Below are 17,602 nucleotides of genomic sequence, written 5' to 3'. Positions count from 1 at the left end.
GAAATAATCTGTTGACTTTTTGAGCAGTTGAAGAACAAGCCAAGGATTTTGGTTCCTCTTCAACTGCCAGGAAAGTCAATGAAAAATAGTTGAGACAACCAAGCTGTCTTCTTTCTTCTCATTTCATTTTCTTGGGCAGTAGTTTTTGTTTTTAATTTTATTGTGACCAAAGTGCAGTATAAGTCTTTCACTGCATCATTTATGATATATAGTGACAATGAATTGGGGCATTCCCACCACCAGTGCTGTCCTCCCTCCACCCCTGTTCCCAGTATGCATCCGAAATCTCCCTCCTCTACCCCCCAATATGCTAGTGCAACTGGTCTCCACTTTACAGCTTTTTGTAGATTGAGCACCTATTCCACAGTCATTGGAGACAAAAAGGATAAGAAAAAGAGGAGAAAAAAATTTGGTGACAACTACCAAAAAAAGAAAGAAGAGAGAAAAAAAAGAAAAGAAAAATGGAAGAAAAAAGAAAAAAATGAACCTGGCAAATAAAAATAAATCTCTAAATAATAACCACAAGAGTGAAAAAGAATGAGAAAAGTGGAAGAAAAAAGAGAAGGAAAATAAAGTCAAAAACTAATAAATCAAAACAAAACAAGAAAAAGTATGGATGCTGGAGTGGTAGGGTTTGGCGTTCCCCCCACTTTTTTTTTTTTTTTTTTTTTTTGCATAGGCACAGTAAGCATTGGAAAGAAAGGGAATTCCCATGGCCTAAGAGATTCAGAGTTTCTCCATCCTTGAAGCATACCATCATGGGATCAACCCCTGACTCCATATATACTCATTACCCCATCCCAAAGGCTATTTTGTGATGCCAGGAAAGTTTCTTCTCGGTTGTGTATGAGAAAATCAAGTAGTTTTTTTTTTTTATACTAGGACTTTTAAAATATCATTTCTCAAATCTATGCAATAGGACTTACTTTTTGAGCGAAGCCTTGGTGCTTTTAACAGCTGTCCAACTGAGCTCTGCCTTTTGGGTGAGATGAGCTTTCATGAATGTTTGTTCCCTCCTTTACTCAATAAGTTTTAAGTGTTTTGAGTATCTACTTGGATTAAGCACTTTAGACAGAAAGACAAAAGGCCAACTTGTTGAGAAGTGTAAACATTATATAGTAGGAAATTTCTTTACACAAAGAATTATAATAAATCTTGAGAAATACTACAAGAGATTTTGGAAGCAGAGAAAAGGCACTGATTAACTCCACTGAGAAAAGTTATCAAAAGGTTTAGATGTCTGAAGAAATCTCATAGATAAAAAAATAGCCTGATTCTATCAAAGAAGGGGAGAGCAGATAGGTAAGGTGGATGAGGGTAACAAGGAAGGCATCCAGGAACCTCATCAACAGCCATAGCTTTTATAACTAATAAAAATATAACAGGTGGGTTTGCCTAATTTCCATTTTAGAATGGTTGAATTTGAAGACTGCTAGAGTAGGAAAATTTTATATTGAAAGTTTTTTAGGAATTAGTAAAACTTCAAAAACCACCACCACCACCACCATCACCATCCCTGGTTCATACAGGGCTGTCTCCTCATTTCTTGGAAGCTGGGTGAGATATGTTCTAAAGAGATTTGAGGGGTCAATACATGTAAGGGTGGACTTATGAGACAAGTGGGATGGCATCTCACTGTAAGTAGCTCTATGAGTCCTAAGCATTGTTCACATCTATTCTATTACAAGAACTTTGTGAGAGATGGGCCAGGCATGTGTTCCTGAACCAACCCAGGTTAGTCTTGTTGTCTTCATACTAGAAATGACTGAACAAGCCAAGGCAGCCAGAAATCTTTATGGTGAAGTAGAAGCTGTTTTTTGGTAAGCATGAGAAGGAAAGATTTTCAGAGTCTAGATTCCAGGAGTAAGTGGAATGGGTGAAGGGTTTTTTCAAGCAACACACGAGGCAGGGACCCTTGTGAGTGGGTCCTGTTAGGGACCCCTGTGTGAGGTTGGTAGCAGCAGAAACTGCAGCCTCCTATATACTATCCTACTGTGGAAGCTCCTCTGTAGACCAACTGCGTGTCCATGAGTATCAGGAAATGTTGCAGGATCTGTGCCTAAGATCCACGCCCAGAAGAAGTGACCAAGTGAACCAACCAAAGACTGGGAGTGGAGGCACAGAGAGCCTTCCCAAGGGCTCATATGGGGTAGGGATGGGGGAGAGAGGAGAGAGGAGAAAGGAGAGGAGAGAGGAGAGAGAAGAGAGAGAGAGAGAGAGAGAGAGAGAGAGAGAGAGAGAGAGAGAGAGAGAGAGAGAGAGAGAAAGAGAGAGAAACAGACAGAGGGACAAAGAGGAGAGAGAGGGGGGAGAGGGGGGAGAGAGAGAGAAGGATGAGGGAGAGAGAGAGAGTACACTACAGGGATGTGAGCCGAGGGCCTTGGAAGGAAATGCCATGTGCATTGTTATTGAGCATCCCACAAGCAGCTTCCCTTGGCTCTGTACCTGCATGTGTGAACATCAACCCTGGAGCACGAACCCAATGTCCGCCTTGTTCTGACTACATGACATCAGTATGTGGAATTCTCATGTTAGGCCATGCAGTGGATCTGCTCTAGGGATGGTTGAGAGATGGTTGATTGGAGATGCACCTTTTTTTAAAAATGTTTACTTAAATATTTTTCTGTTCAGGTATTACTTCTGGCAGTGTTCAGGTGACCCATATGGGGTGCTTGGGACAGAACCCAGGTCAGCCTTGTAAAAGGCAAGCAACCTACTCTACTATCTCTCTGGTCTAGCAGATGCACTTATGAATGCTCTGATCTTCTCCTGAGTTAATTATATCCATGAACTGATCTTAATATCAAAAAACCAGGACTGCTTTTTTGCAGCACTGTTTCACCATGTCTCACTTTATTTCTACGCTTCGAAAGAAGGTACAAAACCCTGAAAGAGGAATAGAGGACAATCTTAGTCTGCAGTTTCTTCTTTCTGTGATTTTACCCAGAAACTTTATTTATATTGTTGTTGACAGATCAGAATCATGAGCAGCCTGTCCTGCTGGTTCCATTTTAAGAACCTGTCAAAATGCAAATCATTCACTGTTCATCTGTAAAGAAGGTACCCATAAAACATCTTGTCTTCATCATTTATCTTCTCATAATCAGAGAACCTCCATTCTCTTTATTAATCATGATGACATGTGTAGAAGTTGATACATGGATAAAAATATTAAAATATGTTGGTATTTGGTTATACTTTAAAAGGTATGTTTATTGGGTCAAGAATGATCAACTTAAAATATATTAATCACATTAATGTCATATAAATAACAAATATTTAAAACAGCATTTAAAATGGAAGGACAATTGATGAATTAATTGAATGCTGTTTTGTATCTCTAGAGGTCAGAGTTCATAAGTTATTAGTGACATATTTTCTTCAATTCATCTTCATAAGCCAAAGATTTTGTGTTAAGATCAGGAGAAAGACTTCTTTCTTATAGGAAGCCTATGAGCAATAGATCAGTTTATGATGAGTACAGCAGTAATTTGGTTTCAATGGAAAAATAAGAAAGTTCTATCCCTCAGTGAACATACCCATAGACTAAAGCAAAGAACCATTCTTCTAACTTTGGGGAACCAGAGTCTGAGGCAGATATACAAATGTAGAGAGAATAAGCAGGAACTTCCTTTTTTTTTTTTTTTTTTTAACTCTATCTAGCAGTGCTCAGGGATTACTCCTGGCTCTGTGATCAGGAGTGACTCCTGGTGGGGCTCAGCAGAACACAGATGGGATTGAACCTGGGTCAGCTATGTGCAAGGCAAGTATGATTGCTTCTGCACTATTGTTTTTACTCCTATGAAATTTTTTTTGTGAGAGAGGAAAGATGAGAAAATTAGTGAACCTCCCTCTCTTTTCCTCCCTCCCTCTCTGTTCCTTCCTTTCCTTCTTTCCCTGCCTGGACTTGTGAGCTCACCCACAGGGACAGAGAGGACTATTTGCATACAAAGAGATGTTTCACAAGAGAATTTACACTTTACACCCCAAAGGCTGTTATTTTGCTTGGCCAACCTGCTTACTAAAAATGGAACCCTCCTGACCTCTAAATAAATGTATGTGAGTGCCTGGTGGGGTGTTGGAAAACTTGCTATGACTTCAGAGATACACTGCAAGGCACAATGCGCTTAGCATTTGGATGGGAGCTCAGCTGCTCCTTTATGAAAAGTGGGACCCACATGTTTGCCACACATCAAGGTGCTCTGAACCAGAGAAACCACCATGGGGGGTATGAGAGATTAAGAGATAGATAGAAAATGTGTGTGTGAGAGAGATAGAACACGAGTATGTGTGAGAGTGAGCAAGTGATAATCCATACCCCCCACTTCTTTCCCTACCACTATACTCTACTGTTCAAAAGTCCCAAGGAAATTCTGATTGCCTATAAACAAGAGGAAAGGAAAGGAAATTAAAAATCCTGAACAATGGCATTTTTACTAAAAATTTTCTTCCAGTGGGGCTCTCAAAATATCTATCGACTGGCTATTGCCTTGTCAGTCACAAGAGGTCCTTAAGGATATATAGTTTTTCTTACTGGATTTCAAATATTAAACCCACACACCGCTTGGCATTTATCTGCCTTTTTTTTTTTTTTTTTTTTTACTCTCTCCTTGATCTGTCATATTTAGCTCTCAATCTACACTGCCTTTGAGAAGAGCAGCTGAGTCCCATGAAGAGTTACAGCCAGAGGTGAGCAGAGCTAATTTTCCTCCAGGGAAAAGCTTTCTTTGGGTGAGTCCAGATTCTGTCTGGCTCTGGGCTCTGGAACTGCATTTTTGCTCATTCATTTCCAGTTTAGAGGTGAAAGCTACAGAAATGTTGATCCCTCAAGTGCTTCTTTGATTTCAAGTCCTTTCTCTCTTCCTCCTTCCGGTTCTCAGAATTTGCCTGTAGTTTGAGTAGGCCTGACTCTTCACCTCTTCTCTCACCTGCAACAGGAGGTTGCAAATCCCTTACTTTTCCTCTCAATATTGTGATGTCTCTTTAGCATAAAATTGGCTCCTTTATTAATGAACTGGCAAAGAGAGGGACACATTTTATCTGTGGAAAATCCCACATTTCCTCATTGTCTTCTCCCTCATGCAAATGTTTTTCAATAGAGTTGTCATCCCTGACATTCAGAAGCTCCATTTTTCTTAGGACTTAAAAAAATAATTCTGGACAATCATTCTAACTGCCCCATTTTCCTTATTAAAAAAATTACTGTCCTCTTTATAGGCTGATTAATATCACACTCTGCAAAGGATTTCAAGAGTTTTTCCCTTGCCTGTTGTTACTTTTCTTAGTATCTAGGGTACTGTATCCTTAGGAGATGCCAACTTTGTAGCCTGACATCCACTTTTCTTTGGACCTGGCTGCCTTCTCTCCCTCTCCAAATCTGCTATCATTATCTGCTGGTGTCAATGCTTCCTGGGACCATGAATCTCCCCCTTTTTTTTACACGACAAGTCCCATTATTGGAGGCCAAGGCAGAAAACATGGGTTCCCACTCATTGAATGCAAGTGGGAGGTGAACAAAGAGTGGAACCTGAATGAGGATGATGCTGTGACTTGTCAAGTCCTTGGTTTTAAAGGGAAGGGAAGCAAGACAGGTGCCATTTTAGAGCTTCAAGAAAGCAACATGGAAGTAGACATTTGATTTTATTTTGGGGAATGGGAGATTACTCATGCTATCCCATGGTTCATACTAAGGGCTTACTCCTGACTTGGAATTCAGCATGAACTCCTGGTATTGCTCAGGAGACCTATGTGGTGCTAGGGATTGAACCAAGACAAATGCCATATTTCCTCTACTCTCTGTGGTCCCTGTGAAAGTAGACATTCTAGTTTGCCTAATAAAAAATGAAACAAGAGGTGTAGCTTGGAATGATGTTGAATACGAACCGTGATCCCGCAGTTTTCACAGCACACAGTCATGGAATCCAAGTCAGTGATGTTTGAACTGAGAGGGCCAGTGAGACACCCTCAACCCCCACTGAGATCTCTGAATTCTGCTATCCTAGTTTGCCCAGTTAGAAACACCCTAAATGACTCCTCATTCTGAAGATCACTTAACTTCAACACTGTGACAGGGCTTAGAAGATGCTCTGAAGGATACATATCAATTTCTTCAGAAAATGCCAAGCAAAAGTCAAGTCATTTATCCCTCAGCAAGGCCACAGATTCTCATGTATCAAGAACTACGATTTGCAGTCCCATTTAAGGGTCAATAGCAAGAGTGGCAGGTCATGCCTGCCACCAGAAAAAGCTGTTATTTTCCTTTCAATTTCCTTTTGACATTCTCACATCCTCTGCTATTTCCCTTTGCAGGCAGCCTGCAGCTCAGCAGGAATTTAGTGAAAAAGAAAAAGCTTGTGGTAGGAGGAAGGGAGTGGATCTAAGGAAAAGGGAAGAGGCACAGTGTAAAATTGTGAGTTTCTGAGAAGCTCAGACCTACTTCCTCCTTTCTTTCCCTTTCAATGGCAGAGGTGACTTTGGGGACACTAACGCCACATGCTAAGGAAACTAAAAGGAGAGAGAATAAATCATTCCAAAGCAGTGAGAATTGCTGAATTGTTTAAAAAAAAAGAGAGAGATCTTCCAAGGGATAAGAAGGAGAAAAAGGAGGCTAGCATGAAGGAATGGTAGTCCAGTGAGTAAGTCTTTTACCTTCCATGGAGCTGTCATAGATTTAGTCCCAAATAACACATATAGTCCCATGGGCCCTGCTAGGAGTGATTCTTTGAGCACAAAACCAGGAGTAAGTCCTGAGCACCACCAGGTGTGGCTTCCAAACTCAAACTAAATGAAAAAGGAGTAGGACAGAAGTGTTGAGTTGGGAAAATAGGGATGAGGTTGAAGTACATAAAAGGCTTCAATTTCATTTGCAGCTTTTAATTGCCATGATTTAAAATCAGTTAAACAGTTATACTTTGGATGATTTTTCTTAACATAAACAAGTTGCCTGTTTTTCTTTCTGCCCACCATTGAAACTGAAAAAGTGAGGCTGCAAAGTAAATTATTAAAGAAAAAGAAAATTACAATGTATGTCACTACAACTGGGTAACCGGATGAAGTTAATTATTTAGTGCACGAGCCAGAAGTGGTTAAATTATAACATGAACCTAAAGAAAACAGCAGATTCATAAATACTGATTTCCATTAGGCCCTCTGTACTTACTGGCCTCTGTAAGAGAATGACCTTGAGATTTCAAGTACAGTTTCTCTCTAGTGAGTTTGAGTAAAAACTATAAATCAATCTGCCTGTATAGAAACCAAAAACAAATTCTATGAATCTGTACTGTGAGCTAAAACCACACCATGCATATAGATCTTTTGAGACACAAAAAGATGCTGGAAGAGTGTAGGGTTATTAAGCAATTGTGTGATCTATTTTATTTTTAATTTTTGTTTTTCTGGGGTCATACCCAGTGGTGCTTGGGGCTCACTCCTGACTCTGGCTCAGGGATCACTCCTGATAGGACACAGGGGACCATATGTGGTGTTGGGGATCAGAATTGGATCCCTTGCATGCAAGGCAAATACCTTACTTACCCATTGTACTAAAACACTAACCTCCACCAGAGAACCTAAGTTGTACAAACAACTGATACTGGCCATGAGATGCCAGGACCAGAGACCTGAGTTCTGGCTCTGCCAACTCTGTGGCCTTATGGATGTTTTTAAGGGGAGGTTCCAAGATGTGCTCAGGGGCTTTTTGTTTTGTTTTGTTTTGGGGCCACACCCGGCAGTGTCAAGGGTTACTCCTGGCTGTCTGCTCAGAAATAGCTCCTGGCAGGCACGGGAGACCATATGGGACACCAGGATTTGAACCAACCACCTTTGGTCCTGGATTGGCTGCTTGCAAGGCAAACGCCACTGTGCTATCTCTCCGAGCCCACGCTCAGGGGCTTTTAAGTCAATCCCAAGGGTAGTTCATCAAATTGGGTAGATGATTTCATGCTTGAGATCAGTGTTTTGGGGGGCCACCTGGACAAATCTCAAGATTTGTCTCAAGAGATCTCAAGGGCTACACCTGATGCTTAAGATGACATTGGGTGTTGGGGAATGAACTCAGACCCTGACACACGTAAAGAATGCACCCTATGCACTGCCACTAAGCTGACCCCCCTTGGCCAGCTCTTAAACTTCTCTGACCTCTAAAAAGATCCCCTTATTGTGGGCAAATTGTTTACATGTATCACTGAGGGTGATATGAGAGATTTCCAAGGGTGGCTTGCTGTTCAAAATATTAGTCCTCCCAAAATGCCAACCATGCTATGTTTAGCAGCTCCCTTCAGAACAGCAACAATGTAGGAGTCAGAGCCATAGAGCAGGGCTTACAGCAGTTGGCCTTGCATGTGGCTGACCCAGGTTCCATCCCCAGAACCACATATTGAGTCAATTAATCCTAATGCAATCCTAGGAGGTAGAATTCTAGGTGTGGTTGCTTTATCCTTTTAATCAGTAATAATTATATCTTATAGAGTACAATTAAATAAAATCTATAGTATAATTACATACTACTGTCTAGCACATAATTATATCATGTTTTAAAGGTTACATAAATTGTATGCAGATAGGTAAAACATTTAAACAGTATGTATAAGTGTTTACATGTTTAGTTGGACTTTTGATTTTGTTTTGACCTCACACCTAGTGGTGTTCAGGGATTTCTGTAGTTTTGTGCTCAGGGATCACTCATGGCAGAGCTTGGGAGACCATTTGGGATGCTGGGGCTAGGTCATATGCAATTCAACTAACTGCCTTACTATACTACTTCTCCAGGCTCTCAAAAGACAAGTTTTAAAAAAAATTGACTAATGAGGACCCAGAGACAGGGCATTTGCCTTGCATGCAGAAGGACAGTGGTTCGAATCCCGGCATCCCATATGGTCCCCTGAGCCTGTCAGGAGCGATTTCTGAGCACAGAGCCAGGAGTAACAACCCCTGAGTGCTACCGGGTGTGATCCAAAAAAAAAAAATTGACTAATGATCACTTAAGAGTCCATGCTGATCCCTAGTGCCATTGTGATTTTTATGGTTAAATGCTCTACCTTCCCTTAGATTGCTCTAGGGGCAAAGATGTATGTTTGCACCATGTTTATGATTATAAAGATAGTAGACAGAGAGAACTGCAGTTAACAAGTAATGCCACGAGTTCAGAGAGCTAATATCTAGCATAATCATCTACTAGCAGCAGTATCTTTGACCAGTTGGGTACCTGAGCTTCATGATCACCCAAACATGGTAATCTAAGAAATGTCAGAGCATGAGAGAAAATGTTATAGACAGAGAGTGGGTGTTATCTTGCTATCTACTGTGCCATCCTGGCTACCCATGTCTTTGCAGTGTGTGGGCTCATTCAATTTGCACTTCAGCAAAGGAGGTAATGACGCTGGTTAATATGACATGATGAAGGAGCAGGCACAGGAGGATAGCCGTGGCCATGACTGAGGGTCACAGATGAGGAAGGCGGAGATTAACGGTTCCACACAGCCATCTGGCTCCTGAGCTCACCCTTATAACCAGCATCAGATTCTCAAGCATTTGCCCCAATCTCAGGCAATCTCAGTCTCTTTTCCCACAGTTCCATCTGCTTCCTACTTTTTTACTAGTCAAGCAGCTATGGTTAATTCCTTCATCAAAGCAGATAGGCAAAAGTTTTGTGCTTTTTTTTGAGGTGGGATGTTTGGACTAAACCTGACAGTGATCAGGATACAGTCCTGGTCACTCATGGTTGTGCTCAGGAGCCCATAGGTGGTGCCAGAGATAGAACCAAGCTGAATGTGCGCAAGGCAAGGGCCTTACCACTGTACTGAGTCTCTAAAAAAGTCCCACTTATTCCTTTGTCAAAATATTTCTTTTAAATAGATAATGCATGTGTTGTCTATACATGCATTACATACATTCAATATGTATATTAGACACATATACTGTCTATATTGAATTAAATATAAAACAAAGATCAAGGACACAGAAAATATATGACAATTAGTTCTTTCTCTAACCTTGTCTCTAAGCTATGCAGGTCTGTCTACTGAGATAATTATCATTAATGATTTTGTGTCTATCAAACAAGCAATGTTCTATACAGAATGCATCCTTTCTCAGAAATCACTATCACTGAAATATATGAAACATTCTATTCTGAAACCTGGATATTTGCACTAAATAATATTTTGCAAATCTGCCCTTCGAGTGTTTCCATTATTTTATATTGTCTGCAATTGATTTAATCAATTCCAAACAGATGAATAGTTCTGATTTTGAACAATACTAAAATGAAGAGCCTAGCTGTATTTCATTTCTTATGTTTCAGAAATGTACTTAGAATAAATTCTTAAAAGTGGAACTGTTGAGTCAGAGGATGTGTGTGCTTTTAACATTTTATTGAAATAGCTAAATTGCTCTCCATAGGGGTTGTATCAATTTATATTTCCACCTAAAATGCATGAGATCACCACTGAGTTTTACTTTATTTCTATATTCATCAAGCAACATGTCATAAAAATGCTTTATCTTTGCTATTTGTAAAAAATATACCTCATTTTAATTTTCATTTTTCTTACTATGATTGAGAATCCTGTGTATCAAGAACAAATTGTATTACATCTATGGGTGTTCTTTCTCTTCATACTCTTGCTCTGTTTATTTCCTTTTTTTTTTTATAATGAGTTGGCTTTATTTTCCTGTGGGATTACAGGAACTCTCTATCAATGCAAGAAACAAACTCTCTGCCTATAAATTGCAAGTCTCCCCCCAACCAATTCCTTATTTTTTTTTTGCCTTCACAATAATAATATTTAATTTGTAATAACTAAACTTAAAATTATTTTCTTTTAGAGCTTCTGGGTTTTATATTTAGAAAGGTTTCTATTTGGTGAATTATTTTTTTTAAAGGCCTTTTTTTCTTTAAGTATTTCTGTGGTTGTATTTCCAAGTTAAAAACTTTGAAAGACCAGAATCAGTTTTGTTATCTGGGAAGTGTCTGGATTCAACTTTCTTGTTTTGCAGATGGCTTTCCAGTTGTCAGAATAATTTCTCTTATTGAGTAACCTCTTCTTTCTTTCTCTGATCTGAAATGCCAAATTTCATTATGCAAAATTTTTCATATTGCTTTAGTTTATTTCTTAGATTTCTGTTAACAGAACAATCATCTACACATATATATTCTATAGTTGTATCAAAAGTTTGATTTGGTAGAGCTCGTAGCTCTTATTTATCTTTCCAAGATTTTTCTGGTTGGTTTTTAGAAACATAGAATCAGTAATTGGAATTTATATTTGAATATATTAATATTCAAATATAAATGTTATAAATTAATATTTAACATAAGAATATTAGAAAATTTGTTTACAATTATCAGTTAGTTTGGGTGAAAATTGATACCTATAAGAAAGATATTAAATTTTCTCCTCTATGGATGTTGTAAACTTTCATCTTTACCTCTCCACTGCTCTGGGAAAGTTTCTATAACATTAAAAATATTTTTTTCTATACACATCTTATATTTTCATTTGTCCTAGAGTTTAGAATATATTCTTATATGTTTGATGTTATCATATACCGCTCTTGCTTCTAAATCAATGTACATGGTAAAATAACCAACACAGCTACAGTTTTCTATAAAAAGTCATTCATTGAATGAGGGAAGTAGAAAGCCTGTTTAGAGTACAGGTGGGGGTGGGGTGGGTAGGAGGGAGATTTGGGACATTGGTGATGGGAATGTTGCACTGGTGAAGGGGGGTGTTCTTTACATGACTGAAACCCAACTATAATCATATTTGTAACCAAGGTATTTAAATAAAGATATTAATTAAAAAAGGAAAAAAAGTCACTCATTTTTTATTTTGGCTTTGTTTTGTGTGCCTAGTTCACAAGGGTTTAGAATACCCAGGATTTAAACCTTCACAAAATAATCACATACCATAATTCTTTTTAATTTCTGCAGAGAAATGTTGTCCTGCTAAAATGTTTTAACGTGAAAAATAGGACTTATTAAATTTTTAGCCGTCTTTGTGCTATGTTAAATTCTGAAAGTCTGGGACTGGAGAGATAGCATGGAGGTAAGGTGTTTGCCTTGCATGCAGAAAGATGGTGGTTGGAATCCCGGCATCCCATTTGGTCTCCTGAGCCTGCCAGGAGTGATTTCTGAGTACAGAGCCAGGAGTAACAACCCTGAGAGTTGTGGGTGTGACCCAAAATCAAAAAAAAAAATTCTGGGAGTTTATTATGCCTGTTAGTGCTATCATATCTATTAATAATTTTTATTAAACAACACACAAATAAAACTTACCTCCTAAATTCATTCCAGCTTGAAGGCATTTCTGAAGTCTGCAGGCAGGACAATTCTTCCGTCGGATTTTATCAATGATGCAGTCATTTCTGCCAGCACATAAATAATTGTGTTGCCCTGAATAAAATGAAAAAGTTGTCAAAAAAAAAAAGAAGCCAATATGGTAATCTAAAGCACTAATAAATAGAGTTTGAATATAAAATTCACACACCTTCAAATCTTCTATTCAAAAGAAGGAGAACTAGCAGGTAAGAGAGACAGACATGGTCAGGTGCAGTCCACTGGTTACACAGTGGGTGGTATTCCACAGGATGGGATGAACCCCAATGTGTGAGATTGTGGGAGCCAACTTAATTGAGGTGTGCATCTGACAGCTGCGCGCATCATCTCAGGGGATGGGTCCAAACTTGATTCCACATCCACCAACATTAAGTTCTTGCTGCAGCTGTCAAAGCTGAAACGCTGCTATCTACACGTGTGGCACATATCTAGGAACACACACACACACACACACACACACACACACACACACACACACACACACACAATGTAAGCAGAGCAGATGCTTAGAAAGTGGTGGCACCTACTGGCAAGATATAAGACTGCAACCTAGCTCTATTATTCAATTCTTCATTTCCAAGATACTGATAAACATTTTGTGATATAGTGATACAGGCCTGGTAAGAAACACTGAAGAGAACTGGAATAATGGCACAGCAGGTAGGGTGTTTGCCTTGCACATAGTTGATTCAGGTTATTTCCCAATATCTCATTTGATCTTCTGAGCACTGCCAGGAGTAATTTCAGAGTAGAGAGCCAAGAGTAACCCCAAAACCAAAACCACCACCAACAAAAAAACAAAGCAAACACTGAAGAGACAGCAATAAGCAACACATAGAAATCCATGCTTGTATTCTATTAATTCTTACATTAACTCTGAAGGGAAAGCATACAGGGCTAAGACTGTGGGCATACAGGAAGAGCTACTCTGAGAAACAGAGTAAATAAAACAGAAACAAAGAAAATGTCTCTGAAAGGCGATCCTGAAACCAGGTCTGCAGAAAATGAAAGTGCTCTGTGACAGTCAATTTGGGGAGGAAATACACTTTACACCAGAAGAAACGAATGAGCAATCAGCAGGAGTGGGGAGGATACTGGGCAGATTGAGGGATCAGCATGAGAGAGTGGAGAGAAGAATGAAATTAAGAGCAATGCTGCCAAGTGAGTCAACTGATCCCAGGCATCCAAAAGACCATATCTAAGATGCTGACTGCAAGAGAGATGGGAAGTTGCTAAGGCTGTAGGGTTTGGCACAGAGAAAGAAGTGATTTACACTTGAGAAGATGCTTCTGGCTGCTGCACTGGCAACTCAGGACTGGAGTGTAAGGTCAGAAGGAGTCTCAGAGGACTTTGATGATCTTGGGGAGGGATGCCGGGTCAGAGTCAGGAACTGAGGACTAGTGAGAAGTGTGGCTGATTTACCCTCTCAGAATAAAGATGCCAGGGTTTGTGGACAGAGCAGAGAAGCAGGGAGGCAAAGAGGTGGTTCAATACTTAGGAGAACTAGAACAATGGAGTCTCTGAATTCAAGTAAGATGGCAGGACATATGGCTTATGGGGAACTATATCCAGTTTGATTAGTTTGTGGTATCCAGAGCAATTGAAATGCAAGTCAGCGGAGTCCAGAGCTTACTACTAAGTTAGGAGAGGGCTGGGAGAGAGAGGAGGGGAGGGTATTTTCAACCAGGAGGCTGGCTGGAATCCCAGGAAGCATGAACAGAGATTGAAAAGAGAGATCTGAACCGAGTTAAAGGTCACTGAAAACATGCAAGGTGGGGAGGGCACTTCTCGGATCCCTGAATGCTCCCTGCTGCCTGGCACATCACATGCTTTTGATGGAGAGATGCTTTGTAAATGAGAGGAAATGCTCAATGAAAATAATATGCATCATTTAATGTAATGAAAATAACTTAACCTGGTGCACATTCTCAGAAACAGTAAATATTATGAATAAGGCTAGTAATACAACCCCAACAATGCAAGAGGGAAATCTATCAAAATGAACAAATGAAACCCCAAGGTCAGAAAAAGCCAACAATGATTATTAGCTTTTATTTCTTTTAATTAAAAATCTAATTTTTTCAAAATGTTGAAGACCCATTGTTAAATATGCCCATGTTGGTAACTCCACAAAAGCAATTAATATCTTTGGTAAAGATCACAATCGATTAATATGTTTCATGATACCACACAGAATCTTAAAGGGAGAGGGCACTATTTTTATTTAGGGAGGAGGAGATTTGGTCTCCCCCAAGAGGTGCTCAGGCTCAGGGCTCATTCCTAGTGGAGCTCAGGGGTCAAACCCAAGTTGACTATGCACTAGGCCTTAAAACTTGTGCTCTTTGGTCCCAAGAGGTCACCATTTATTTTTGTTTGATTTTGTTAGTTTTGTTTTTTGTTTTTGGGGCCACACCCAGTGGTGTTCAGGGGTTGAAGAAATAACTCAGCAGTTAGGTACACAACAGTTAGAGAAATAATGACACAAACAACTATCATGACAATGTTAATGAGTCAGAAGTAGAATGTCTGTCTAAAATACAGGCAGGGGGTTGAGGAGGAGGTAGATGGGGGGCATTGGTGGTGGGAATGTTGCACTGGTGAAGAGGGGATATTTCTTTTAATAACTGAAATCCAATAACAAACATGTTTGTAATCATGGTGCTTAAATATTTTATCAAAAAAAGAAGTAATAATAAATATATGAAGAGCCCCACTGACTTGAAAGTAAATACTTCTAAATAACTTATGGCTCAAAAAATCACAAGGAAATTATTAAATATTTCACAGGCAATGATAATGAAAACAACCTATTAAAATTCATGGTATTTATCTAAGGCAGTTCTCAGTAGAATTTAGCTTTCATATATGTAGAAAAAAAGGTTTACTCCCAAGTAATATTCTCTTTTTGAGGGGGCACACCTGGTGATGCTCAGGGGTTACTCCCAGCTATGTGCTAGAAATTGCTCCTAGCTTGAGAGCCTTTATGAGATACCCGGGGATTGAACTGTGATCTGTCCTGGGTCAGCCACATGCAAGACAAACGCCCTACCTCTGTGCCATTGCTCCAGTCCCCTCTCAAGTAATATTCTAAATTTCTTTTATTTCCTTTCCTGTTTTCTGATTTTTTTTCCCCTCCTGGTATTTGGGTCACACTCAGTGGTGCCAGAGACCACTCCAGGCTCTGTGCTCTGGGGAATAAATCTAGTCCTGAGGATTGAACCAGCATCGATCACATGTAAGGTAAGATCCCTAATCCCTGTACTATATTTCCGGCCTCTAGATACTATCTTTTTTGGGGTTGCCCACACCTGGCAGTACTCAGGGACCACTCCTAGCTCTATGGCCAGAGGCACACTGGGATTTCTTGGGAAACCATATATGGTGCTGGGAATTACACCACTGTCCACAGTTGTGATCAAATGCAAGGCGAAGTCAGTGCTGTAACTTCTGCATGATAGCTTCAGCCTCTAAGATTCTAGAACAGAGACATAGTTTATGACAGTAAGGCCAGATTAGTAGTAGAAATCTGAGTCAGAGAGAAAAGAGAGTACTTAGGCACTTGCGTGGGAAGATGAGTCTCCACCCACCTGCAGCACTGATCACTGTTGGGCTCATCCATGGAGGTCTCCAAGCATCCCTGAGCTGCCCCACCTGGTGATTCTGAGTTACACTGTATCCTCCGATCCTTGCACTGAAGTAAGACCCCTAGAAGGGGATCCCAACCCCTCTGAGTATAACGTGGAAGGCCCTCACCCTCAAAAATAGTACAGAAATTAATGACAAAGAACAAAAGACAAGCAGCAGAGAAAAGTCAGCATGGCCAGAGGTTGTTCTTGGCTATGCCTAGCAGCCATCAGCAATGGGGGGAACAGGAAAACCCCACATGTTCTCACCCCAATCCAGGCACAGACTCAGCTTCACATGTCTGTCAACTTCATGGCAGTGGGGCTGGAGAGTCTGAATTAGCCAAGATATTTGTCTCTGAGCTATTCCTGCCAGTGCTCAGGGCTTACTTTTGGCTCTTCAGCTCAGGGATCACTCTTAATGGAGATCAAAGGACCCTATGCAGAGATCCAGCTGGGGTTGGCCACATACAGGACATGTGCCTTAACCTTGCACTCATTCCTCAGGCCCCAGATTCTGATGAAATTAGGAATGTTCCATTCCAAAGGACCATTCTCTTCTTACTGCTCATGTTTCTTCCAGTAACCTCACCCAACCATGTAAAGGCCATGAGTGAGAATTTCCCCTTCCTTGAGAAGCCAGAAGATGAGGCAACATGGTGACCCTCAAGCAGATGAACCACAAGAAGGAGAAATTAGATCATATAAACTTCTGTCTCTGACACTCTCTCTTCTAAGCAGCACTTTTGTTTTATTTTTGCACAAAGTACTTTTAATAAATGAAGTTAAGGGATGTAACATTTCTAAGTCAATATAAGTCATTTTAGAAAAAAAAAAAGCCATGGGATAGTTCAATAAAGATAATTCAGTGACCACTCTTTCTCTCCCAAGCTCAAATCCTCATAAGGTACTTAATGTTAGAATATGATACTCTAAAGCCGGGGTCCTCAAACTTTTTAATCAGGGACCAGTTCACTGTCCCTCAGACTGTTGGAGGGCCAGACTACAGTTGAACAATAGTGGCTCGCATGTTGTAGTTTGAGGACCCCTCCCAGAAAATGAGGAGTAGAGACAGAGAGGAGGAGGGAGTTGGAGAGTGTGGTGCATATCCTATACAAGTGCACTGCAGCCTCGGATGAGTTGGCAACTAAGCAGGACAGGCAGCAGTGGCAAAACCACTGGAAAGTCTGGATAAATGTCCTTGTGGTCCACATGTGGTCCATGGGGCACAGTTAGAGAACCCTTGCTCTAAAGTATACATACTCAGGAATCTGCACAAAACACCAGAAAGTAAATAAATTAAAGGCAATTAGGAGAATTTCCCACAATTTTCAGATAGAGTATGATTATTTTCCTTTATAACAATTGATTCAAAATACTTTCGAACTAGCTGTTAGGAAACATCAGAAAAGATGAACCAGTCGAAAGAAGGGCAGCCCACAACGCAACAGTATTGGAAGAGACAGAAGGAGATAGAAAAGCTTCATCTAAAGGCAACATATTTTTAACATAACATCCCTTTCCAATGAAACTTTCGTTTTTTTTTTTTTTTTTTTTTTTTTTTTGGTTTTTGGTTTTTGGGTCACACTCAGCGGCACTCAGGGGATACTCGCTCAGGAATTGCCCACCCCCACAGGGGACC

The 17,602-nt window shown here is 40.1% G+C and overlaps 1 protein-coding gene across 4 annotated transcripts in view; it reads right to left on the bottom strand.

Moving 5' to 3' along the window:
• NR3C2 (nuclear receptor subfamily 3 group C member 2) overlaps positions 1 to 17,602 on the bottom strand; it is a 343,986-nt gene that overhangs the window by 80,834 nt on the left and 245,550 nt on the right. For all 4 annotated transcript variants that reach the window (XM_049770010.1, XM_049770009.1, XM_049770008.1 and 1 more), the window contains exon 4: positions 12,278 to 12,394. In XM_049770010.1, coding sequence (XP_049625967.1) covers positions 12,278 to 12,394 — 117 coding nt within the window. The remainder of the gene's footprint in view (positions 1 to 12,277; positions 12,395 to 17,602) is intronic.

This window comes from Suncus etruscus, chromosome 3 (assembly GCF_024139225.1).
Source record: "Suncus etruscus isolate mSunEtr1 chromosome 3, mSunEtr1.pri.cur, whole genome shotgun sequence".
NCBI classification, from domain to species: Eukaryota; Metazoa; Chordata; class Mammalia; order Eulipotyphla; family Soricidae; genus Suncus; species Suncus etruscus.
Note: the sequence above shows the minus strand (reverse complement) of the source record. Positions and strands in the feature narration are given on the sequence as shown.